This window comes from Phyllobates terribilis, unplaced genomic scaffold, assembly GCF_046119375.1.
Source record: "Phyllobates terribilis strain yellow unplaced genomic scaffold, ASM4611937v1 Scaffold_2__4_contigs__length_985480577, whole genome shotgun sequence".
NCBI lineage: Eukaryota > Metazoa > Chordata > Amphibia > Anura > Dendrobatidae > Phyllobates > Phyllobates terribilis.
Window position 1 is genome coordinate 84,562,559 of NW_027362762.1, and position 27,037 is coordinate 84,589,595.

General features: G+C 47.8%; 1 protein-coding gene across 4 annotated transcripts in view; it reads right to left on the minus strand.

The window, feature by feature from the left end:
- Nucleotides 1–21,649: 21,649 nt before the first annotated feature.
- CUNH11orf97 (chromosome unknown C11orf97 homolog) overlaps nucleotides 21,650–27,037 on the minus strand; it is a 157,756-nt gene continuing 152,368 nt past the window's right edge. For 3 of the 4 annotated variants that reach the window (XM_073669746.1, XM_073669740.1, XM_073669735.1), the window contains one exon: nucleotides 24,338–26,039. In XM_073669746.1, coding sequence (XP_073525847.1) covers nucleotides 25,945–26,039 — 95 coding nt within the window. In that variant the 3' untranslated portion in view covers nucleotides 24,338–25,944. Of the gene's footprint in view, nucleotides 22,006–24,337; nucleotides 26,040–27,037 lie in introns of those variants that run through there. The other variant, XM_073669744.1, reaches the window with a different exon arrangement.

A 27,037-nucleotide genomic window follows, 5' to 3' on the forward strand; every position in this document is an offset into this window, starting at 1 on the left:
TCTAATTGTGGAGAGCCACGCCATCCCTGCTGCCGTAACACCAGCTCCAGAGGACTGCTCCACAGCGGCGGCACCCCTTAGCCTCATTCCACAGGTGGCGTCACGAACACTTTCCCAAATCCCCTATAAAATCTCACCCTTTTTACTGACCGCCCTGGGTCACGGACCGGGCCAGCCACCGTGATATCCCCCAGCAACCAGAGGCCCGGTTGCCGAGTATCCCATGGCCCAGGGGGCGCGTCAGACTTGGCGTCACAAACAGGATTCCGTGCTCGTTGCCACCGGGTTCTGTGCGCATTAAAAGACTGTAATACTCACTGAGGTGAAGGTTTCCCGCCATTCCCGAGATTTCTCGCCATTGTCCGCCATTTTCCTGTCGCCGCGTGGGAAGAAGAGGGGCGTAACCGCGGGAATCGGAGAGGCGTGACCGCTGGAAGCGCGCGAAGCCCAGGACACGCCCCCTCCCCTGACGTCGAACCAGGAAGCGTCAGGTGCTGGAAGGAGCCCAGAGGACGCTCTGACGTCAGACGCGAGCGACGCAAGGTCCTGGAAGAAGACCGTCACCCGCGGAGCTGCGGCCTAGCTGATAAAGAAAGTGAAGAAGGTAGGCTCCTGTTCACTAGGTGGGTGCAACAATGGCCGACGACTAGCAAGCCGCCGGAGCACCGGTTAACGCTCCAGATGCCCAACCTGCGCCCGGCGCTGCACAGGCCGAAGCGGCCGCTCCACCAGCAGGGGTCGTGACTCCGTTGATACCCATGGCCCTGCCGTATATCCCTGGAGCGAAGTGGCTCCCCCAGTATAATGGCAAACCGGACACCCTGTCCGGATTCAAGAGAAAAATATGCGGTGTGTTAGACATGTATTCTATGACCGGTAAACAGAGAGCCGCTGTTGTGCTGGGACAATTGACTGGTGCCGCGGAGCGGGAAGTTGAAACCTGGCCAGCCGCAGACCAGGAATCAGCATCCATCATCTTTAAGAGACTGCAAACTGTGTTTGAAAACCGCCCTGAGACAGATCTCCGGATGAGGTTCTACCATTGTGTCTAGAACCTGAGGACAGTGTCCGGGACTACGCCTGGCGTTTGCAGGAAGCCCTGTGGGCCCTGAAACAGGTTAGTCCAGCCAGCATACAAAATGAAAATAAAATGCTGATGGAACAGTTCATCCGGGGGTTGAGGTCCCAGGAGGAGAGCAGAACTGTACGGTGGTGGACCTTAGACCATCCAGATGCCACCTTTGTCACCCTTAAGGACATTGCTATAAAGGGTCTGCAGCCCCTGGAAACATCAGATACTGCTATCCAGCGTTACCAGGGTGGGGCCACCCCAGTGCCTGCAGCACCCACTGCTCCTTCACTAACGGCGGAAACAAAGATGCAAACAGTGCCCCCTAGCGAGCTGGACAGCCTGCGCTTTGAAGTGCGCCAGTTAAGTAAAAACCTGGCCACTGTCCTGAGCACCCTGCAGCTACAGGAGGAGCCCGAGTTGGAATGAAGGATACTACTCGCCGACAGCCCTGAGGATGTCCCCTGGATGAGAAGAAGAAGGAGGACAATGCCACCCCGGAGGAGTACAACGCCACCCCGTGGGAGGACCAACGACCAACGTCGCCCTCCAGGAGAGTTCATCTGCTACCGCTGCCAGAAGGCAGGCCACACAGCGCGGAACTGTCCTTTAAACGAGCAAACCCTGGGGCCGAGGGCCGACACCCAGGAGTAAATCAAGCAGGCCCATCAAACTGGTGCCATCGGTTCGTGGGAGGAAGGCCTTTCCTGTCCATTGTGCTGGATGGCATCGCGACACCTGCCCTGCTGGACACTGGATCTCAGGTAACCATCATACCTGATGTCCTCTACAAAAGGTACAGGTCTGTAGATGAACTCCAGCCGCCAGCCCCGAACCTCTCCGTGTATGCCTCTAATGGCCTTCCTCTTAACCTAGTAGGGGTTAAGAATGTGACAGTGAAGGTGGGGAGAGCGGAACTAAAGGACCAAGGACTAATTGTAGTGGAGTCTAATCCTGGTGATACAGATTTGTATATGATACCTGGTACAAATATTGTCGGTAACTGTTTGGGAGAAGTGTTGTTTTTGCTCCAACAGATTGCTGACACCGCCAAACCAGGACAGAGGAAGGAGCTCCATAAAGAGATCCGAGCCCTTATGTACCAGCAACAGGTAAAGCTATCAGGTGGTGAAATTGGTAATGTACGGGTGACAGACCCGATACCCATTGTGATTCCCCCGATGAGTGAAATGCTGATTCGGTGTAGAGCAACAATAGGTCTCAAGGGACAGAACTATCAGGCGGTAGTAGAGCACATTAGTTCGGAGCACAGACCTACACTCTTAACTGCCAGAGGGGCAGTTGATGTACGCAATGGGAGGGTACTCGTATGACTCCTAAATTATGGGGAGGATGAAGTTAAATTACCAAGATACGCCACTGTTGCCAGGTTGTATACTGTGAATAACAACGCCATACACACAGTGGAATCCTTAACCCCCCCCAAAGTGGGGGACAATGACTGCAAAGCACAGTTGGAGGATTGGTGTCAACAGCTCCATGTTGGGACTGACGCCACTCCAGTCCATCAAAAACAAGGTGTTTACAGGGTGGTCCAGGAATATGAGCAGGTATTCAGTAAACACCCACTTGATTTCGGGAGGATTAAAGGGGTACAACACTATATACCCACAGGTGACCATCCACCCATCAAAGAATGTAACAGGCCAATCCCGCCAGCACACTACCAGAAAGCGAAGGAAATGTTGCACGACATGAGGAAAGCAGGGGTAATAAGAGATAGCTGTAGCCTCTGGGCAGCTCCCCTGGCCCTGGTCAGGAAAAAGGATGGAAGCATGAGAATGTGTGTAGATTATGTAGCGCCCCGAGGGTTCGGCCGCTACAGGGGTATTGCACCTCAACCAGAGGTGTGATATTCCATTCCCGGGTAAGGATGGAGTGTGGACCAGGGCTCAGTTAGCTGCATGCATCACACACACCCCATTTCCAGGGGGACAGCTCTACGGTGCTCCCATTTATATATGTATGCAGGCACATCTGACTATGTCCCTGGCTGGAGTGGGGAGGGGGGAGGAAAACCCAGTGGTGTAGGAGCAGATAGGGGTTGGGTTCTGAGCATAGGAAGGAGCTCATTGGGTGCTGGTCACCTGAGCTCACACACAGAGGAGGAGGTATAAACGGCGGGCACCATCTTAGTTCAGAGAGTGGAGTGCAGAGAAGAGAAGGGAAAAGACGTTCAGTGGAGAAGTGACAGGGAGCAGAGGCTCTGTAGGAGCACTGCTCAGTAAGTAGGCCTAGAGAAGAGGCCGAGGAAGGGGGAGAAGAAGGAACAGGAAAGAAGGAGAAAAGTCAGAGGAGTAGAAAGGCTCAGAAACAAGAAGGAAGAAGGGACCCTAAGAACCCACGAGATAACGGGTGAAGGGTCAGGCAGAATAAGGGTATCGGATTCCCAAGTTGGTGGAGGTAAATTATCCCTCAGCCAAAGACCGGAGGTCGTGATCATCTATTGGTGCGACCCCCCGCCAAACCTGCTAGGAAGGCACCATAAAGGATAGCGGGAAACGGGGCCCACGTTTACCCGCATAGATCCGCGGCAGCTGGACAGAAGTTTGGTCACTGGTGGGGCACAAGCCAGAGAAAGGATAGAAGGGAGTCCTGTGCCATACTCCTGAATTGCCTGGGGGTTGACCGAGCCCCTCACCTGGTGGACGCAGCACGGCTTGGGCAGTCATTACCGGCAGAAGTGACTTGGGTATTAACTGTGAGTAAAAGACCCTGGACTGCAACACGTTGTCTTTGTGTTTCTTACCGCGCCAGCACTAACGGTACTTTGACGCCCTGCACCACAACTCCCACCATCTACGCTCACTGCCCTGAGGCTACACTCCTCCCGTGGGGAGTTATACTATTCCCTGCTGCACCCACAACACCAGCCTCAGCGGTCTGCTCTGCAGCGGCGGTTCACTCTGACCGCAATCCACGGGTGGCGTAGTCAGACATTTAAAACCCTACTGCCACAACGTTTGGTTTGACCACCCTGAGCCACGGACCGGGTTGCCACTACTACTCCCATTATTGCCCTGTTGCCCGGTTCCGGGTGCCCCCCGGCCCAGGGGGCGAGTCAATTACAGACAGGTAAATCGCATAACACATAAAGATGCATACCCTTTGCCCCCATAGAGGAATCCCTGGCTGCACTAAAGTCTGCAAATTACTTCTCTACCCTTGACCTCACTAGTGGGTACTGGCAAGTAACAGTTGCTGAGGAGGACCGGGAGAAGATGGCCTTCACTACCTCGATAGGACTCTGTGAGTTCAACAGTATGCCGTTCGGACTCTGCAACATCCCTGGAACGTTCCAGAGATTGATGGAGTGCTGTTTGGGACACCGTAACTTCGAGACCGTGCTGCTATACCTGGATGACGTGATAGTGTACTCCAAGACTTATGAGGACCATTTGAAGCACCTGGTGGAGGTATTTGAAGCATTGTCCCGGTATGGGATGAAACTGAAACCTTCCAAGTGCCACCTGCTCAAACAGAAGGTTCAGTACCTGGGGCACATCGTCAGTCCAGAAGGAGTAGCACCAGACCCGTAGAAGGTCACTGCCATCCAGAAATGGCCGGAACCGAAGAATCTCAAGGAGGTACGTCAGTTCCTGGGACTGGTCAGGTATTACCGGAGATTTGTAAAGGATTACACCAAGAAGGCGGCGCCTTTGCAAGATCTCCAGGTAGGACAGTCCCACAGAGGCAAGAACCCCCCCTTCCAGTGGGGTAAAGACCAAGCTGAGTCCTTTGCAGTGATGAAAGAGATCCTGACTGGCAAAGAAATCCTGGCCTACCCTGACTACAGCCAACCATTCCTGCTGTACACTGATGCCAGCAACGAGGGACTAGGAGCTGTGCTAAGCCAGAAGCAGTGTGGCAAAGAGAAGGTGATTGCCTATGCCAGCAGGAAGCTCCGTCCTACCGAGAGGAATCCAGAAAACTATAGCTCCTTCAAGTTGGAGCTCCTGGCCTTGGTCTAGGCCATCACTGAATGATTCAAGCACTACTTGGCCTGTACAAAGTTCACGGCCTATACTGACAACAAACCCCTGACACATCTGGAGACAGCCAAGTTGGGAGCCATGGAACAGCGTTGGATGGCCCGGCTCTCAAATTATCAGTTCACCATCAAGTACCAGGCAGGCCACAAGAATGCCAATGCCGATGCCTTATCCAGAATGCCTCACCAGTCGGACACTGAAGAAGAAGTGGATGACCTGGAGGAGATTGAGCTACCTGACTTCCATAGAAATAGGATGGTCCACGAGCAGCGCACCTCCAGGAGGTATCGTGGTAAGACACTAAACCCTTTACCTCACCACAGTTGGAAGGAGACCCAGGACAGCGACCCGGTTGTCAGCCGTATCAAGGAACAGAGAACCCAGGAAGGTTCCTCTCTGGAGAAGGACACTTCTCCACAAGCCAAGCAACTGTGGAATGAGAGAGGCCGGCTGTTCATCTATAGAGAGAAGCTGTGCCGAAGGTATATCAACCCAAGGACCCATGAGATGGTATGGCAGATCGTAGTGCCCAGGACAGACATCCAGATGGTATTGGAAGCCTACCACGATCAAGCAGGGCACTTTGGCTGGAAAAAGCTGGAAACCCTCCTGAAGGTTTTATTGGGTTGGAATGCGGAGTTCCATAGAGAGGTGTGCCGGGATTGTGGACCCTGTAGCCTCAGAAGAAAAGACTACAGCAGCCAGAAGGCACCCCTGCTGTCTATCAAGACAACCCAGCCCCTGGAGATCGTCGCCCTGGACCATGTCAAGCTGTCACCCAGCAGGTCAGGCTACTCGTATGCCCTGACCATGGTGGATCACTACTCCCGGTTCGTGGTGGTAGCCCCCGTCAAGAATCTGACAGCAGAAACTGCAGCAAGAACGTTTCATGCATACTTCTGCAGGCTCCATGGATACCCGGATAAGGTGCTGACGGATCAAGGCCCTGCCGTTGAAGCCGAGCTGTTCAAAGAGTTTTGCCATCTGTATGGGTGTAAGAAGATCCGAACTACACCGTACCACCCCCAAAACAATGGGTTATGTGAAAAGATGAATAATATAGTCATCGACCTGTTGAAGACCTTACCCCTAGAAGAAAGAAACTAGTGGCCAGATAAACTACCTGACCTGGTAGATCTCTACAATCACATACCTTGAGTTCCACCAATTGTACTCTAGCGTACCTCATGAGAGCAAGACCCGGAAAGTTGCCCATGGACCTGGAGCTTGGAGTGGTAGAGCCAGAAGCAGATATGTCCATGGAAAATTGGGATGTGACTCGACAGGAGCAGTACAGGAGAGTTCAGGCCTGTGTCGAAGACAGTCTAAGTAGGGTGAGAGATAAGCAGGAAGCACAGTATAACAAGAGTGCACCCGTAGAACCCTTAACACCTGGAGAAGTTGTGCTGAAACAAAAGAGAAGAAACCACAAGCTTGATGACCAGTGGGAAAGGGAACCTTACACTGTGTTGAATTCCAGGTTCGACAATAGGAAAACCTGTCTGATTAGCAAAGACGGAGGAAGAACGACTGCAACGGTATCAAGAGACCATCTGACGTTGTGCCCAAGTCTGCTGAAGCCCCAGGAGGAAGTGCCTCTCACCATACCGGAGGAGCCTAAAGAAGAAGTACTCCATACTATCTTAGGAGATTTCCCTGCAGATTGGCCTCAACTGGATGGAGCGGTAATAATACCTGTGCTACACTTCTACCAACAGCCAGAAGACCCTCCACTGCAAGTAGAACCTGTAAGTGCCCCGGAAGAGCCTGCTCAGGAAGAATCCCCGGAAGAAGGATCACCGGAAGAAGCAGAGCCAGTAGGCCCAGTAACTAGTGTACTTGCCAGTCCCGTAGAAATGTTAAGGCAGTCTTGCAGTCCACCAACACATAGAGTGGAAAATAGCGCAAACATCCATACTACACGCATTCCAGTACTACATAGGTCATCGCGTACCACAAAGAGCCAGACCCTTGTCAGGTATAAGGAGTAAGTTAAAAAAAATACCTGTAGTATAAATAGTTACCCAGTAGGGTATTGCATAATGTTTATTGTATAAACTGAAATTAAATATATGTGTTTATTTAGTTACCCATAAGGGTATATATAAAGGACTCGGTGGCTGAGGACTGTGAGCAGCCCAAAAACTGTCATGTACATAGTTGCACTCCCTGGAGTGCCTCTTAAGTGACCACGGAACAAAAACACGTTTGGGGTGGCGGAAGACGTGGTCCAGCACCTGGATCACCTGTGCCCTGTAGCCACGCCCAGGGCCTACGTTGAGGGTTTTCAGGCGGGTCCCTCATGTTCCTTCATCGGTGAAATGGACACCAGGTTACAGGACTTGCTGTGACTTAATTAATGTTATTATTGTATTATAATGTTACCTGTAACGTTCAAGAAAAGTGCCTCCCATAAAGGGAAGAAATGTTATTGTTTAAACCTGTTTTGAGAAAAATGCTTCAGTCCAGGAGTACTGAGATTTACTAGGGGGAATGTGGCGCCCTGCTACGCACTGGTGCCACAGAACCCAGAAGGGTGCATGGATGGACTTCTCCACAAGAGGCCCTCACACATTCACACACCTCCACCTTACCACCTCAGACCAGCAGAGGGAGCCCTGATAGGGATATATAAAGGGATGGTGGAGGCAGGCAGCTCAGTTTAGTTTCAGATTAGTTCCTGCTCAGAGACAGAGAGGGACAGAGCTCAGAGTTGAGCAGAGAGCGTGCTGATGCTCAGAGAGCAGTGAAGAGGCAGCGAGCTGGCTGCTGTGCTTAGGCGAGCCAAGGCCTACAGCACGTGTGAAGACCTAGTGAGGGCCCTGAGTGGCCGAAGGCGAGAGGAGAAGGAAGAAGTAGTGAGGGGGCAGAGGAGCATACCAGGCTCACCCCGATATATATACTGGACACCAGGTCCGCGCCTACAGGGACCCTTTATACCCAGTAGGAACCACCGGAACCCCTGGAGGACTACAGGTCCCAGGTTCACCAAACGCTGACTACAGTACCAGGGCTAGGAGTCACGGAGGTACCAGCGTCCAGGGAGAGTGATTTCCAATGAGAATGCCCGACCACCAGGTCAGCAGGTGCACAGAGAGACAGTAACCAAGCTAGGCCTAGCTCCAGGCAGGTCAGAAGCTTAGAGAGTAAAGCAACGGATCAGGAGGCCCTATACCCACTCACTGGGGAGAGTCCAAAAGTGTGCCCTTCGCCTGGAGTACCCTGGACCGTGCCTGCAACATCATCAGTAAAGGTACTGAAGCTTACCCCCGTGTGAGTGTCCATCTTTCCTCCGGGCCCGTCCTGCCGTCTCTCCCCTGCACCACCATCTATTACACCCCACGCTGCCCTGGAGCTAGCTCTACCTGTAGAGTGCCACACCATCCCTGCTGCCATAACACCAGCTCCAGAGGACTGCTCCGCAGCGGCGGCACCCCTTAGCCGCATTCCACAGGTGGCGTCACGAAAACTTTCCCAAATCCCCTATAAAATCTCCCCCTTTTTACTGACCACCCTGGGTCACGGACCGGGCCAGCCACCGTGATATCCCCTAGCAACCAGAGGCCCGGCTGCTGAGTACCCCACGGCCCAGGGGGCGTGTCAAGCTCTATTGACCGAAAAAAAAATATATTATAGATCTTGGAAGGCGAGAAAGAAAAATCAAAATCCCAACTGTCCAGGATCCATGAGGAACATTCCAGGATTTGGGAAGGTGTCCTACTGTCCAGAGAGGTCGGAGGTTTGACTTTCTTTTAACTGTATTGTGCTTTTAGGAAGCAGTTTTATTTGAATACAATGGTGGAGCAGAGAGCTATAAGATACCAGCTGTGCCAAGCCTCACCTTGCAAAGATCAGCGCAGGTCTGCTCCGCTCAATGTGAGTACCGGTAAAGATGAGAATTTGTTTTTTTGTTGTTGCCTGTTCTTGGTGGGTTGGCACTGTAAAGGCATTACACTGTGTGAGAGGCACTGTGGGGGCATAATAATGTAAAGATCTCCAATTGGGGCCCTGTATGAGATTGTGCAGTAGGGATCATGAGTTTCAAGCTACGCCATTGACTGTGAGGGCATTATTATGTATGGTGGCAGTGTGGGGGTATCATACTATGTAAGGGCACTGTGGGGGCCCCATACTTTGTGGTGGGCACTGTGAGGGCATCATACTGTGTGAGAGCATTGTGGAAGCATCATACTGTACTGTGGAGGTTTCACACTGTGTGGGGGGCTTTGTGAAGGCATCGTATAGTGTGAGGGGCACCCTGGGTGAATCCTACTTTGTGGTGGGCTGGAACCGTGGGGGCATCGTTATATCTGAGACACATCATTGGTTGGTGCATCATACTATATAAGGGCACTGTGTGGACAACATATTGTGAGGGGTATTGTAAGGGCATCATACTGGATGGGTGGCACTGTGAAGCATTATACTTTGAGGGGGCACTTTAAAGACATCATACTGTGAGATGGGCACTGTGGGGGCATCATACTGTATCGGGGCACTGTGAAGCATTATATTTTGAGAGGGCACTTTGAAGGCATCATACTGTGTGAGGGGCACTATGGGGGCCTCATAAATGGGTGGTACTGTGGGGATAGACTCAACATGAGTCAACAGTGTGATGCAGCAGCAAAAAAGGCAAATACAATTCTGGGATGTATTAACAGAAGCATACAGTCTAGATCACGTGAAGTCATTATCGGGCTTTATTCCTCTTTGGTCAGACCTCATCTGGAATACTGTGTACAGTTTTGGGCACCTCATCTAAAAAAGACATCGACAAACTGGAGCAAGTTCAGAGAAGAGCGACCAGAATGGTGACTGGTCTGCAAACCATGTCCTATGAGGAACGGTTGAAGGATTTGGGAATGTTTAGCTTGCAAAAAAGAAGACTGAGAGGAGACTTAATAGCTGTCTACAAATATCTCAAGGGCTGTCACATTGTAGAAGGATCATCTTTATTCTTATTTTCACAAGAAAAGAGTAGAAGCAATGGGATGAAACTGAATGGGAGGAGACACAGATTAGATGTTAGAAAAAACTTTTTGACAGTTAGGGTGATTAATGAGTGGAACAGGCTGCCACGAGAGGTGGTGTGTTCCCCTTCAATGGAAGTCTTCAAAGAGAGGCTGGACAGACATCTGTCTGAGATGATTTAGTGAATCCTGCTTTGAGCAGGGGGTTGGACCAGATGACCCAGGAGGTCCCCTCCAACTCTACCATTCTATGATTCTATGATATCATACTATGTGAGGGCATTGTGGGACATCATACACTGTGGGGGGTACTATGGGCGCATCATACTGTGTGAGCGGCCGTGTGGTGGCATTGTACATTGCCTGTAGAGGGGACACTGTGGGACATTGTACTGTTTGTATTGGGGGTATTAAACTATATTGCAAGGGCATTGCAGGGGCATCATACTGTGTGGGGAAGAATTATACTTTATGGGCGCCATGGAATGAGTATCGTAGTGGGTGAGAACACAAAAGACCTTCAATAGCAGCACTATTTCTGTGAGGTCACACAAAAAGACTGTGCATTGTTACAAGTGTGTCTTAGTGGGCAAAACATCTGTCTTTCAATGCTAGGAGATAGGAGAAGGGTTAAAATGCATTTCCAGCTCTACTGCATGATGAAATTACCAAATTAACCAATGAGTGCTAATTATTATGAGTATGAATATGATTATATTGTAATAGGGGTAACGTCCTCTGATTCCGAACTGGCGGAGCTGGTAGAAAGTTCTCCTTTTATATAATCTGTGGCAATAACATCTAAAGGAATTCATACATAACGCAGTCATTTACCCCCGTACCTTGAATATTACATTCCAGCTCGCCGTGTTACTGTGCCGTCATGAATAGGGTCCTGTAACTAAACTCTGCAATTTTCAAATGAAAGAAAAGCCCCTTGTACTAGATGGTTACATGAAACTTATCTGATCTCTTTGCTGTGTGTGCAAGTAACAAAATAAACTTATTAGTTTAGTACATTAGGATTTAATCATACTGGAGTCCAGACCATTGCCGATTAATAAGCATTTAAAAAGTCCTTTCTAATGCATACCACAAATGATGGAATGGTAGAAATTACTATTTTCTGTCTTGTCATGGATAAAGTTCAGCTTGCCCCTCTGACTACCCGTATTGCATAAAGGAGTAAGTGTAATATCTCTGGAAGTATGGAGAGGTTATGAGGTTCATGGAAACAACCCTGATGGTGTAGGGCAGTCAAAAGGGTTGATGCTAACATCCTTGGTTAGCTAGGATGTTGAAGTGGTCAATGCCTACATTCTTGGGGTTTTAGGTATTGAAGAGGGCAGTGTCATTATCCCTGGTGGTCTAGTGCATTAAAGTGGTCATTTTCAACATCCTTAATGGTATAAGATGGTAAATGAAAAGATCTTTGGAGTTCAAAAGGTTTGTGCAGTGTCTTTCTCTTTTGCATTGGGCTATGAGAAGCGCTGTTGATGTTTTTTTAAAGGGCATCTGCCAGGTAGCAGCAGTTGTTGTGCAGGTATTGTGCACTGTCCTATTAATAAATTAATTAATAATTAATGATAATTAATGATAGCTGCATGAAACATGAAACCATGAAACATGGTTAGATGCAAAAATGACCACTTGCCAAGTGTAGTGTTAGACTTGCTAGATAACCACTTTAAGACACTTCGCAACCTTGGGTTTTTCCGTTTTTGTTTTTTGCTCCCTTCTTCCCAGAGCCATAACTTTTTTATTTTTTGGTCAATATGGCCATGTGAGAGTAGGAAGGGACCTCCAGGGTCATCGTGTTGAGCCCCCTGCTCAGTGCATCCCGGAGTCGCCTCTTCACTGTAGACGTTGACACTGGCGTTTTGCGTGTACTATTTAATGAAGCTGCCAGTTGAGGAGCTGTGAGGTGTCGATTTCTCAAACTAGAGACTCTAATGTCCTTGTCTTGTTGCTCAGCTGTGCAGCGGGGCCTCCCACTTCTCTTTCTACTCTGGTTAGAGCCTGTTTGTGCTCTCCTCTGAAGGGAGTAGTACACACCCTTGTAGGAAATCTTCAGTTTCTTGGTAACTTCTCGCATGGAATAGCCTTCATTTCTAAGAACAAGAATAGACTGTCGAGTTTCACATGAAGGTTCTCTTTTTATGGCCATTTTGAGAGTTTCATAGAACAAACAAATGTAATGCTCCAGATTCTCAACTAGCTCAAAGGACGGTCAATTTTATAGCTTCTCAAATCAGCCAAACCGTTTTCAGCTGGGCTAACATACTTGTGCAAGGGTTTTCTAGGGTTTTCTAAACATCCATTAGTCTTTTTACTCAGTTAGCAAACACAATGTACTATTAAAACACTGGAGTGGTGGTTGTTGGAAATGGGCCTCTAGACACCTATGTAGATATTGCAAGAAAAACAAGACATTTGCAGCTAAAATAGTCATTTACCACATTAACAATGTATAGAGTGTATTTCTGATTCATTTAATGTTAGCTTCATTGAAAAAAAAATGTGCTTTTCTTTCAAAAATAATGAAATTTCTAAATGACCCCAAACTTTTGAACGGTAGTGTATTTGTACACAGCTATTAAGTCTCCTCTTAACCTTCTTTTTTGCAAGCTAAGCATTCCCAGTTCCTCTAACCGTTACTCGTAAGACAGTTTGCAGACCAGTCACCATCCTGGTAGCTCTTCTCTTTAAGTATTCAATGCCATCATCCCTGGTGGTCTAGGGTATTGAAGTCTTAAGTGTAACTTTTACTTTGTGTTCTTTTTCTGTAGTGATTTTAGTAATCAGATCTGAGATAAATACAGGAAGGGGATAGATAGTTCTGTGATTCAATAGCTGCAATTAGCACTTTTCCAAAATTCCAGCTTCATAGGGTTTGTGTGAGTGCTGACTATCCGAGAAGGGAGTTTTCAACAAACTCCCCCTTAGGACCTGGTTACTATCGGCAAAAAATGGAGATGATGTGTCTCATTCATAGGCCACGTTCTTACGTTCAGTATTCGGTCAGTATTTTATATCAGTATTTGTAAGCCAATTTCAGGTTTGGAACAATCAGAGGAAAATTATTATAGAAACACCTCACCACTTCTGCATTTTTCACCGACTCCTAGTTTTGGCTTAAAAATACTGATGTACAATACTGACCAAATACTGAATGTGTGAATGTGGCCATACTGTATAGTGGGTCTCAGGATTTGAGCTCTGAGGTTTAGAAAACTCCTGAAGACTCCCTGCAAAGTGAAACGTCTTCCATATTTACAGAACGTTCATTTTATGTGATGCATTATTTGTTACCTTGTTTACACTCTACGTCTTTCTTTTCCCTTATGTATATGAAATTAAAGTATACACTTTTCCGTCAAATGTGATTAAGGAAAATAAAAGTCACAATGTTAATGGACTCATAGTGCAAATCTTTATGTCCTATACTCTAGAGAATGTTTTTTGGGCATTTTGTAGGCAAATATATAATATTTTTCTCCTTAATATCTCCTTTCACTGACCTGAGTTTTACACTCAAAATGTGTTTGGGCAGATAGGAGTGTGGGTTCTTCAGGAGAATGTGGGCACTGGAGAGATCGTAGCTCCATATAAGTAAAATGATGTTCACGGAAAATGCCAAAAATGCCTGATACAGTAGGTGGTGATCCAAGAGGTTGGAGTGCAGCGGCTCCTGAGCATTGTGTGCCAGTGCAAAGTAGGCACTATCTGGTTGTACTGTGTAGGTGGCTGTGTTTGTTTGTGACATTCTCTATTTAAAGCCTCATTCAGGCATCGGTTGGTCACCTGTCCTGGTCTGTGCGTCATCTGTTTTTCTTGGAGGCAAAAATGGTCGGGCCATATGTCATAATAAATAAGGTAGTACACATTGGGCCGATTTCACGCTTGCATGTTTTTTAACGGACAGCACATGGATGTAACACTTTCGTCTGTGACTTCACAAACCCGTTCATTCACGTGTGAGTTTGCTCCATGAAGACTTGGACATGTCTCCATTTTTTGTGAGGAGCAAGGCTCATAGAATATAATGGGTACGTGTTCTATTCATGAAGAAGAAAAACACAAGCAAAAGTCTGACCAGTAATGGCGCCGCCTAACACATAATGCTAATTGAATGGATCAGCCGCTTTTTGTTGACACCATACAAAATAATCAACTTGTGTACACTATCTATTTTGAAGTGGTGTTAAAAAAGAAAAAAAATTCTGCCGTTGTGTTAGTTAAAGGGATTGTCCAGGCTTGGGGGTTCAAGTCTGCAGTTACTCTTTGTGACTGCAGACTTGTGAATCCTCACAGTGTGCACAGTGCACACTGTTGGGATTCTCCGGTGTAGGGAGTAGGAGGTCATGTGACCGCAAGTATGCAATATGCACACTCTTCGCCACATTCCAACTAGTCGAGTCTGGCCTCACACTATTCACTTATATTAAAAGAGGCCATGCACGTCTAGTCGGCACGTGACTGCATGTATGCAAATTGCATATATACGGTTACTTGTCCATCTGCACTGGAGAATCCTGACAGCGCACACTGGGTTTAGGCTACGATCACACTATTAGTATTTGGTCAGTATTTTGGATCAGTATTTGTAAGCCAAAACCAGGTGAGGAACAATCAGAGAAAAAATAGAAACACATCACCACTTCTATATTTTCCACCCACTCCTGGTTTTGGCTTACAAATACTGATGTAAAATACTGACCAAATACTGAACGTGTGACCGTAACCTTACTGTGAGGATTAAGAAGTCTGCAGTCACATAGAGGTACTTTTACATCAAGGGTAGTCTCCCTGTTCCCTGCCGGGGAAGGGGACTGTGGGTTGTCATGACTGCCGGGGGTCTGCTGATGTCTGTCATTATAGGCCTCCCATGAACGGTCTCATAAGAGATCGGGATTTCTGCTACACATAGTGGTGCTGATGCCCTGCTAAGTATAACACAGGTGATCCGACGATCGCAGCTTCACGTCTCCTAAGTGGACTATTAAATTCAGTAAAAAGTAAAAAAAAAAAAAAGTTGTTAAAAATATGTGAAAAAAAACCCTCCAAAGTTCAAATCACCCCTTTTGCCCCATTAAGAATAAAGCAATGAAAAAAAAAATACACATATTTGGTTTCACTGCGCTCAGAAACGCTCGCTCTATCAAAATCTAAGGTAAATTAATCCGATCAGTACACAGTGTAATGAAAAAAAAATCAAAACGCTAGAATTACATTTTTTTGGCTACACTGCAATAAAATGCAATAAAAGGTGATCAAAACATCATATCTACCCCAAAATGGTATCATTAAAAATGTCAGCTCGGCGCGCAAAAAATAAGCCCCCAGATCCCGAAAAATGAAAATGTTACATGACATCTGAGTGCAGTCTGATTTTCAAGAACTGTCAGAAAGGAAAAGGTGGAGAAACTTTTTTTTTTTCTTTCCTCGTACAAGAAAAACTGATACTACTCGGACCAAATTCTGATCAAAGAATACTAAACTGCTTGTGCATGCCCTCATCATCTCCCGCCTGGACTACTGCAACATCCTCCTCTGTGGCCTATCTGCTAACACTCTCTCACCTCTCCAGTACATTCTTAACTCTGCTGCCCGACTGGTTCACGTCTCTCTTTGCTACTCCTCTGCTTCTCTCCTCTGCAAATCCCTTCACTGGCTCCCAATTCCCCAGCATATCCAGTTCAAACTTCTAACACTGACCTACAAAGCCATCTGTGGCGCCCTGCTACGCACAGGTGCCACAGAACCCAGTAGGGTGCATGGATGGACTTCTCCACAAGAGGCCCTCATTACATTCACACACCTCCACCCTACCACCTCAGACCAGCAGAGGGAGCCCGATAGGGATATATATATGGAGGGTGGAGCCAGGCAGCTCAGTTTAGTTTAGATTTTAGTGTGTTCAGTGAGAGAGCAGCACACAGGCTGCTGTGTGAGGCAAGTTGAGGCCTACAGCACGCACTGAAGCCTAGTGAGGGCCCTGAGTGTGGCCGAAGGCGAGAACAGAGAAGAGAGAAGAGAGAAGAGAGAAGAGGAAAGGAGAGAGGAGTTGAGGGGGCAGAGGAGCATACCAGGCTCACCACGAAATATACACCTGACACCGGGTCCGCGCATACAGGGACCTTCACACCCAGTAGGGACTACCGGACACCTGAAGACTACAAGTCCCAGGTCGACCAACGCTGACTACAGTACCAGGGCTAGGAGTCACGGAGGCCCCAACGTCCAGGGAGAGTGATCTCCAGGAGAAAGCCCTACCACCAGGTCAGCAGGTGCAAAAGAGAAAGAGAGACAGTAATAAAGCCAGGCCTAGCTACAGGCAGGTCAGAAGCTTAGCAAGTGGAAGCAATGGATCAGGAGGCCCTATACCCGCTCACTGGGGAGAGTCCAGAAGTGCACCCTGCCTACCGAGTACCCTGGACCATACCTGCATCTTCACCAGTAAAGGTACCGAAGCAAACCCCCGTGTGAGTGTCCGTCATTTCCTCCTGAACCTTCCTGGCCGTCTCTCCCCTGTACCACCATCCATTACCCCACGCTGCCCTGAGGCCGCTCCACCTGTGGGGAGCCGTTCCATCACAAGCTGCCCTACCATCTGCCTCAGAGGACTGCTCCGCAGCGGCGGCTCCCTTTAGCCGCACTCCACAGGTGGCGTCACGAACACTTTACAAATCCCCTATAAATAATCCCCCTTTTGGGTGACCGCCCTGGGCCACGGACCGGGCCAGCCACCGTGATATCCCCCACCGGCATCCATAGAGGCCCGGCTGCCAAGTACCCCACGGCCCTGGGGGCGCGTCGCCATCCATAACCTTTCTCCTCCGTATGTCTCTGAACTAATCTCCCGATATTTTTCCTCACGTAATCTCCGGTCCTCCCAAGACCTCCTTCCCTCCTCCACACTTATTCGTTCCTCACCCAATCGCCTCCATGACTTCTCCCAAATATCTCCCATCCTCTTGAATTCTGTGCCCCAACACGTCCGACTATCCACCACACTTGGATCCTTCAGACGGAACTTGAAAACTCATTTCTTCAAGAAAGCTTACAGCCTGCAATAACCTTGCTGCCTCCTCACCACCACCGGAGCTGCCGCCTCACCAGCACTGGAACTGCCGCCTCACCAACACCAGAGCAGCTGCAACTCCGCAACCTACTGTGGTTGGAAGAGGGCTCCTGTGCAAGAACAGTATATGGGCTCCTTTCTGTGGCAGAACCTGCTTGCTGATTGGAAGGTGGTAGTGGGCCCCCTTACCTCTGGGGCCCCCCTTGCACCAAAAATATGCCCACCTCTGGGAAGAGGTTACAATTCTGACATGTTATAATGGCTGCTTTATAAATGTGTTTAATTTTTGCTTCACACATTAATACATTTCTAATCTGATGGATGACTGATTGTTGTGGTCGCGGAATAAAACCCACAGACATCACTTATTTTATTTCAGATATCCTCAGAAAATGTAAAGTGATGTTCTCCAGAATTAAACAATCATTTCAGGAGATCAAAAGATTAAAATCTACATGATAATTTACGGTAATTTCAACAGAAATCCATCAGCCGCAACAATTATCTCTGTACAATTCATCTATTCTGAAATAACTTTGTGCACATGTGAAGATTAATGCTCAGTACAGTGTAGGAAGAAAGGACTATGAGGAATGGCTGCACATTTTTTATATAATTCTAGGTGTTAAAGCAGCCCTCCACCTAATCCCGGTGTAACTTCCCTCATCGTGCTGCGCTTACTCTGGGAGGGGTTCAGCCAACCCTCAGATATCTCCGGAGTACTTAGCGGGACCCCCTTCTGTGTGTTCTCTCTCTCTGGCCATCTTCCTACACCTCACACCTAGTGTCCCAATTCAGTACCCACGGGCCTTGTCGGGCGACGTCTGTTCCGTCCCCTGGGTCTTCTATGGCTACCTTCTTGGTGAGACTGATGTGGACTGTTGGCTGTGACGCGCCCAAGGGATGGGGACTCGGTGCCCGGGCCTTGCTGTTTGGTTTTGGGGGATGCCGCGGTGGCCGGCTCCCGGGGCCGTACCCTGGGGTTACTCTTAAAAGCAAGAAATAATAGGGGAAAATGTGTATGGGAAAGGGGAAAGTTCGTGACGCCACCCGTGGTTTCTGGTGAGGATCACCAGTGCTGCTACAGTCCTCTGAGGCCGGTGGTCAGGCAGCTTGGTTGGTGCGGCTCCCCACAGGTGGAGCGGGGCCTCAGGGCAGCGTAGGAGAAGGGATGCAGGACAGAGGGGACCCAGCCGGGTCAGAAGAAGAATAGGCACACTCACAACAGTTCACTTCAGTACCTTTACTGGTGGTGTTTCAGGCACGATCCAGGGCACTGTAGGGTGAAGGGCGCATTTCAGGATTCTCCCTAGTGATCGGGTGTGGGGCCTCCCGTTTCTTGCCTTTCCTGATAAGTTTATGACCTGCCTGGAGCTAGGCCTAGCTTAGTCTCTGTCTTGCACTGGCTGACCTGGTGGTAGGGCCTTCTGTTGGAGATCACACTCCCTGGTCTCTTGGGCCTCAGTGACTCCTGATCCTGGTATATCAGTCAGCTTTTGGTGTTCCTGGGATATGTAGTTCGCCAGGGGTTCCGGTTGTTTCTGCTGGTCCTAGAGATCCTTGCAGACAAGGACCCGGTGTCCGGTAAATGGTTGTGGGGTGAGCTGGTAAAGCTCCTCTGCCCCCTATGTAGCTCGCTTACTCCACTTGCCTTCGGCCTCACTCGGGGCCCTCACTAGGCTTCACACTGGCAGTAGGCCTCGCTACTCTTCACCGCTCTTATGGCGTCGGCACGCCTTAGGCTCACTAACCTGAGCTCCCTGAGTCTAGACTGGACTGGCAACTTCTCTGACTGCAGCAGACTGACCTCCTCACAGACTAGACTGAACTGCCTAGCTCCACCTTCCCTTTTTATATCCCTAACGGGCTCCCTCTGCTGGTCTGAGGTGGAAGGTGGAGGTGTGTGAATGCTATGAGGGCCTCTTGTGGAGGAATCCGTCCATGCACCCCTCTAGGATCTGTGGCACCAATGCGCAGCAGGGCGCCACAGCTGCAGGACTTGAAATACTGCAGCCTCCGGTTTCTAGTTGAGACATAAAGTACTCTGCTAGTTGAGGGACCGGTCCCCTTTGTGCGGCCTGACCCCTCCATCTCCTGGTAGATTCGGGCGTACGGGTGGCCTCCGGCACTGCCCGTACCCCTGGGGTCTCTTCCTCGTTCCTGGAGCCTTCTCTCCTGCTCCTCTCTCCTTCAGTCCTGGGCCGCTCCTCAGGCCCTCCTCCTGAGCAGAGCTCCTAGAGTTCCTGCTCCCAACTCCTCCTCTGACTGAACTCACTGAACTGAACTCTTCTTTCAAGATGGTTCCCTCTTTTATATCACTCCCTTTGCTGTGCTCCCCTGATTTACGTCCTCCACCCACACCCACTACATGGTTCCACCCTCCAGCTAGGGACCATGGACTGTGCTCTCCCTTAGGAGCAATCTTGCCCTGCCCCCACTGGAGTGGAATGTGTTGAATGCAGGTGTTAGGGTCCCGGGCAGTACTCCTTCCTTACCTGAGAGTGAGATACCACACCTCTGGGTGAGATGCAGTACCTCTGTGGCGACCGAACCCTCAGGGGTGCCACACTAGCGCTGTGTTTATCCCTAACCTATGTCCTCCCCTCCTTATCTATGCCCCCCCTCCTTATCTCATCAATCTCAGTCTGTTATACCAATCCACTTCTCTTCAGTAGGAATGAGCGGACCTGTGGATGGTCAGGTTTGAGCAAACTTTATTTCAAAGTTTGGTTTGGGTACCAGAATTCTACCCTAACCCCATAGAAGTCAATGGGGACCCAAACTTTGGTGTTGTAAAATTGTCATAGCATAGGCTAGGGGGCTGTCAAAGGTAGTAGAGTACCCCCACAGACTATCTCTCCATCTCTCTCTCTCCAGACTTCTGGGAGAAGTCTGTGTTCAGAATTCGGCACCGGACACTAGATGTCCAGTACGAACCCCGAACTTTACAGTTCAGTTCGCTCATCTCTAATCTTCAGTACAAATGAGGCTCTCCTCCAGAATGTTCTAGTTTGCAATCTTTTGGTAACGCCGATCATACCACTTTGCACCGTCTCACTGGATCTTCACAGGTTAACACTCGTACTGGACTACAAGATTGTAAAGGGACAACACTTTATAGGTTCCAATATGAAGATCATTGCCTTTCATTAATATCATACTTACAAAATGATTTCTATAAAACAGCATATCAATTAAAACTCTCGGGTCAATTGCTCCCTGTTCTGATTGGTTTCGCCTGAAAAGGCTTCATCAAGGGCTCTAGGCCAAAACACCAGTATAGATATCTGGCATTCTACAAAACGGTGGGATACAAAACGGTGGGATACATACCCTTCTGCACTCATTCTCTGCCACGTCTAATTCACCACCTCCCCATACAAGAAATCTTCTAAAATCATTGGAGGCCTCCTGGATGTTTTGGAAGAATTGGGAAGTATGCCATTATGGCTCCTATAAATCACATAGTCCATGTGTAAGGTACGCCTAGTGTGGGTTTTTGTGATATAAAACTGGTCACTATTGTAATTTCATAGTTGTTAAGGTTGAAAGAATGGACACAGGTCCATCAAGATCAGTTTATTATCCTACTTTACTAGTCCAGAGGAAGGCAAAAACCCCTTGAGGCAGATGCTAATTGCCCCATACTTGGGTAAAAACTTCTTCACGACTCGACATGTGGCAATCAGACTAATTCCCTGGATCAACGTTGCATCACCTGTTCGCCAGGCTATCTCTGCATGTGTCACAGCTGTCTAACAGCCGTGACACTTGCAGGCGCAGCGTCAATGAATGAAACGCAGACCACGCCAAAATACTCGGCGAGCACCCGAGCGTGCTTGCCGAAAGGGTTCATGAGGCATACGCGCTCAACAGTAATTATAATATAAAATTTATCAAGAAAGGAGTCCAAGTTCTCCTTCAACTTGATTTCTGAATGGTCCATCACAACATCTAGCGGCAGAGCTCCATAATCTCACTGCTTGCACAGTAAAGAATCCATAGTCTCACTGCCTGTACAGTGAATAATTGCTATCTGTCATGTCAAGGTGAAATCTTTTTTCCTCCAGACATGGAGGATGTCCGATTCTAAATAAAAAAAAAAGAGTAAAAAGTTCTTATTTTAGATAAGAACATTCTAAGAAGTACAGTTTCATACGTGGCAGTTCTGGTAAAGAACACTTTTTTTCCCAGTGTTTAAAATTTGCACAGTAAAAGATCTTCCTGGTGTTGTTGAACCTGTGCCAGAGGTTGAAGGGTTGGTAAAATTCACTTATTTTTCCATATTACGTTCACTAATCCTCAGAAAAATTAGCTGCATATAGCAACATAAAAGGACAAAGTAAGTAATGAAATAACATTGTAGTGGTCAAGAAGCAGTCAGTATATCAAGGAACCAGACAGACTCAGTTGAGCAGTTAATTTATTAAATTCCATCTACTGTACATTCAGCGCGTGTTTCAAAAGAGGAATAGTTTAAGGGCAGTATATCATTAGCAAATTGTACTTTATTATGTTATTTTTATTTTTTTGTTATGTGGTTATTCACCAAAAAAAATCTTGAAATGTTCTATCTTCTGCAGTTCACTTGTCAGCTTTGTTGTATAGAATGGGGCGAGATTAGCAGAGTCATTACATTATATCATTAGAGATCTAGGTTTTTAAAAGGGAGTCAGTCACCTGCCAAACTGAAACTAGACCACTTATACAGCCTGGGAGTGGACTTAGCCCATATAAAAATCCTACCTTTAGTATAAATTTCACTCTTTTAGTTTTACATTAAAAAAAAAGCATTAATAGACGCGTAGGACCATGAATTCGGTTCAGGCAACACTCGCTCTGGGCAAAAGATTGCTGTCAATCAAGCTAAGGAGAAGAGAAAAAGATGTTAATTCAGAGGTCAGCTATTAATGATTTACAAGACCATTTAAAAGTTTCCTTTAAAGACAAACCAACACGTTAATTCCAGTATATATGATCAACAGTCAGCATTAGAGATAGCTCTGATCCCGGCAGTTTTTCCCCTTAGATGCTGCAATCAAATCCAATGTGCCTATGGGTTGACATGTCAGCTGGTGGCTAACAGAAGACCCATTGATCTTAATAGGATAACACTGGCAGGACAATGCACTGCAATACAGAAGTATTACATGGTATTGTACCATCAACCAGGATCAAGCCTGATTGAAAAAAAAATACAAAACTTAAGGCCACGTTCACACGTTCAGTATTTGGTCAGTATTTTGCATTAGTATTTGTAAGCCAAAACCTGGAGTGGGTGATAAATGTAGAAGTGGTGACGTGTTTCTATTGTACTTTTCCTCTGATTGTTCCATTCCTGGTTTCGGCTTACAAATACTGATGTAAAATACTGACCAAATATTGAACGTGTGAACATGGCCTAACTCACCTTTTTGTAAAATCTAAAACTAAAAAAAACATATATGGAATGACCACATCTGTGATTATACAAACAATTAAAATTTTGCATTGTGTATACGTACCGCCCCGGCTGGGCCGCTGCAGTCACGGTACTGGTGCACGTGACGCGCCCCCTGGGCCGTGGGGTACCCGGTGCCGGGCCTATGGATGCCGGTATGGGGGATATCACGGTAGCTGGCCCGGTCCGTGACCCAGGGCGGTCAGTAAAAAGGGAGGGGGATTAATTATAGGGGATTTGGAAAGTTGGTGACGCCACCTGTGGATTGCGGCTAAAGGGTGCCGCTGCTGTGGAGCAGTCCTCTGGAGCTGGTGTTACGGCAGCAGGGATGGTGTGGCTCTCCACAGGTAGAGCTTAGCTCCAGGGCAGTGTAGAAAGTGTAGGTTGCGCTGGGCGTTGTAGTGTCAGGAGGGAGAGATGGCGCAGATGAAAGAAGGGACAGAGGCAGTGCGGTGCAGTCATCACAGTTTTTACTCACAGTTCTTATGACAGTTCCACTGGTGCACTGTACAGTTGTCGGCCTCCCACGTCGTGCTGCGTTCACCAGGCAGGGGCTCAGCACTTCCTCAGGCAGATTAGGAGTACCTGACAGAACCCCACTTTCTTGTGTTCCTATCTAGACCGTCTTCAAGCTGGGTCTTTCTCCCTCCTGCCCTGCGCTTCCCACTCTCAATCCCGCTCGGGTGCTCTGAAGTCCCTCCTGTCTCGTCGCAGTTCCCGGACCTGCTTGACCCTCACGGGGATTAGAATGAGGCTTCGGCAACTGACTATATAAGCCAGAAGCCTCCGATTTTCCCAGCCGAGACGTAGAGTAGCACGGCTGGACCAGGGGCTGGTCCCCTTCTTGCGGCCTATGATTCCTCTGTCTTCTGACAGATGCGAGGCGTACGGGTGCCATCCTGCACTCGCCGTACCCCCTAGGATCCCTTCTTAGAACGGAGCCTACTCCTCTGCTCCCCACCTCTAGGACTGGGCCCTACTTGTGGAGCAGAGCTCCTGACGAGACTCTGCTCCCTGACTGACTTCTCCCCCTTACTCAACTGTTCTGCCACCCTAAGATGGCCTCCCTATTTATATCTCACTCTATAGTGCTCCCCTAAACTCCTTCCTCCACCCACACCCACTACTGGTTCCCCCTACGTCTGGGTTCCCCCCACTCCAGCCAGGGTCAGGGCTCAGCAGCTGCGCTCATGCATGTTGCCCCGCCAGCTGGCCTGGAGCACTCCCTCCTTACCTGAGAGAAGGAGACACCACACCTCTGCATGAGGTGCAGTACCTCTGTGGCGACTGAACCCTCAGGGGCGCCACACACGGCGGTCCGAGAGCTGGTATGGTCCGACCGGGGGCGCACGCCAGTCTTTATCAATTGTGGGGGTAATAAAATAATAAAAAGGTTTGTGGCGCCAGTTGGGATGTTCGGCCTGGTATGGCCGGGCACTGATGAAGATCCCTGGGAGTTAGGTGGTGATGAGCAGTGCCAGATGATTAACCCTTCCCAACCAGGGCTGGCTCCCAGGGGAGTTGGAGCAGGAATGGTGAAGCAGAAAATAATTAGCTTTAGACAGGGTAATAAGTTTGTACCTTTTACTGGAGTTCTGCAAACAGTTCCAGAAGCTTCTATGCAATTCACATACAGGGTTTTGGTCAGGCCTGCATGGTGAGGGTATGTGTGTGTAATGAAAATAGCAGAGAACTTACCCTCACCATAACTGGCAATACATATGAATTATATTACACATGCAAGTATTTTGTGGCGCTATATGTTACACGCACGCCGCTAGGTTCAGATAGCGGCGAGACATGTTACTTGAATTCTTTGGAATCCTGGGGGATCCGTTACTCAGGGTGACCATAGACCATGTGCTGCAGCTTCTCTCAGGCACACAGGGGTATTGACCCTCAGGCACAGACACGTAGGTTGTTTCACTTGCTGACCAGACACACTTTACGAGAGTCCTCATAAACGGTAGAACAGTAGCATTTAATAAGAAGCTGCACAGCCAGTGCAAGTTAAGTCTTATGAGCAACAGGCTCCAGTGACAAACAGTACAGTTTCCTTAGCAGCACAGCAGTTCACAGTCTTCCCAGTAGTACAGGACAGCACAGTTCTAATCCAAAGGCACATTAATAAATACAGCATTCTTTACAGCACAGTGAGATGGAGGAGGGGGGAGGGTTTGCTGAGGGAGATGATCCCTGTGACACCATTTCTTCCAGTCCTTATCTTTCTGCTTGACAATACGCTGCACTAATAGTTCAAGAACTCTACCTGACCTGTGCTTAGCTTCACTCCTGACTTGAATCCTTGCAGGGGCGCTTCTGTCAGATGCAGAACACACACACCACCTTTCTCTTCAGCTCCAGCCAGACAGTAAACAACTTCCCCACAGTCCCCCTGGGGCTCTGCCAAAACACTCCCCTTCTCCTGTGACTGTGTTAACCCCTCTAGTTGCTGGATGCTTCTGGAGCACAATACTTCCTGTCTCCTGTGCTTGTGTTACTTCTAATAGTTGCTGAATGCTTTTAAAGCAACAGCACTACTTCTGCATGTCACATATAAACACGGGCAACAAATATACACTGAAAAAAAGAACATTAAAATAACTAAATTTGTGTTTTTGGGTCACCGTGCCTTTGCAATATAGTGATGAAAAAGTCATATGTATCACTAAAAACTAATAGAAAAAAAAAATCCCAAGAGAAAAAAAAACATCAATGGAAAAAAAAGTTATCGGTTTCAGAATATCAGGACAGAAACAATATGTGTTTTTGTAGAATTTTTATACTTTTCCAATGAAATTAAACTATATATTTTTTTTTCGTATTTGGTTTGACTTTGGTGTGATCGTAATCACACTGATCCAAAAAGTAAAGTTAAAATGGAAATTTTACATCGCGGTGTACTCCATAATGATAAAAGCAAAAAATGAAGGCGTTTTTTTTTTATTTATTTTTTAAAATCCATCGTGTAAAGCAGGCGGCAGGGGGTTTGTAGGGTTTTGGTCTCACGGCCGTGGACGACAATGTGGCCACTGGACCAGGGTCCTACGTATCTGTTTGCTCAACTCTAATGCAATGGAAAATGAAGACTGGCAGATTCCTCCTTCTGGTTGGAGAATTCCTTTAAATTTGCGTATTTGTTCGAGTCAATTGGAAGTCTCCCGGCCAACGCTGAAAATGTTTATCTCAACCCAGAAGTCTTGGAACTAGACGCAGTTCCTTTATTAAGTGATATTTTTCGCATCACATTCAAATGCACTGTAAATATTCCAAAATAGCACCATAAAAAGTGTTAACAATCTAAGAAAAAAGCATCTGGTAGCAAAAGAACATAAGGTAGGCATCATAAAATGAACAAAAATACACTACGGAGGAGGCACGTCTTCTGCGTCCCTGCTGAGATAGGGCTTTGGCTGGGATGTCAGCGGTTTTGGAAGCCATTTCTTACTGGAAGCACCATCTGTTCGAAGGGTGAAAACACAATATCTGTTTACTACCTTGGGATTGGTTGTACACTTCGTCTAATTATACTTCTTATATCTCACAGTCTCCCAGGTTAGTGCTTGGGATCAGTACAAAGCAGCAGACAAGTGAGATCAGGAGACAGAATTTTGCGGCAGATGTTGCAGTTTGCCTCTTATATATCAGACAGGTGTGGTTAATGGGTGAGTGTTAAAAAAGTATGTCTCTATGAACAGATTGGCCAATATATGCAGAATATTTACTTTTAATGCTTCACATAATGACTAATTTTGGAAATAACTCTGAACTGGAGAATACAAAGAAGAGTACGTATGTATTTACAGCATATACTATATCAGCGATGACGCCAAACCATGCAACAGTGCCAGAGGAACCGCATCAGAGGTGCACCAAGCAGTGCTGGAGATACAGATCCCCTCAAAGGGAATTGTCAGGGCATTTTTTGACTACTGAAACTATTGGGTCCTAGTATAACATTACAAAAGATACTTGTCTTGTAGTAATGCAATGTGCCATCGATGAGAAATCAAGCTTTGAAGCCACCCGCAAAAAAGTCTTGGAGCAGGTTGATGTACTCTGAGCACAGTGATATGCTGCAATGTAGTCCAAGTCTAATTTGCATATTGTTGTGTTCACGTCTGTGCTCTTTCCCCCCCATTCCTGGTTCTGCCACTACACGGCGGTCGCCTTCATTACGGGCCACAGTGCAGCCGTTTAGATTGATATTTCGGAAGCTGTATTGCCATTCAGGCATGGAGCTTGGGGGTTAATTAACACCCTTCTGTGACCCTTGAGCAGGGCTCACACTATTTTATCCTCTACCTTCATACCTCTATTGGCCAGTTGTGAGTTCCCTTACTCTGGTTTACATGTGTTTTTATGCCACTGTTCTGCTTGATTCCTGTTTCTGTCCTTGGTCTGTTCTTATGATGGAGCGGGTTGGCAGGAGATGGTCAGAAAGCAGAGTCAATACCA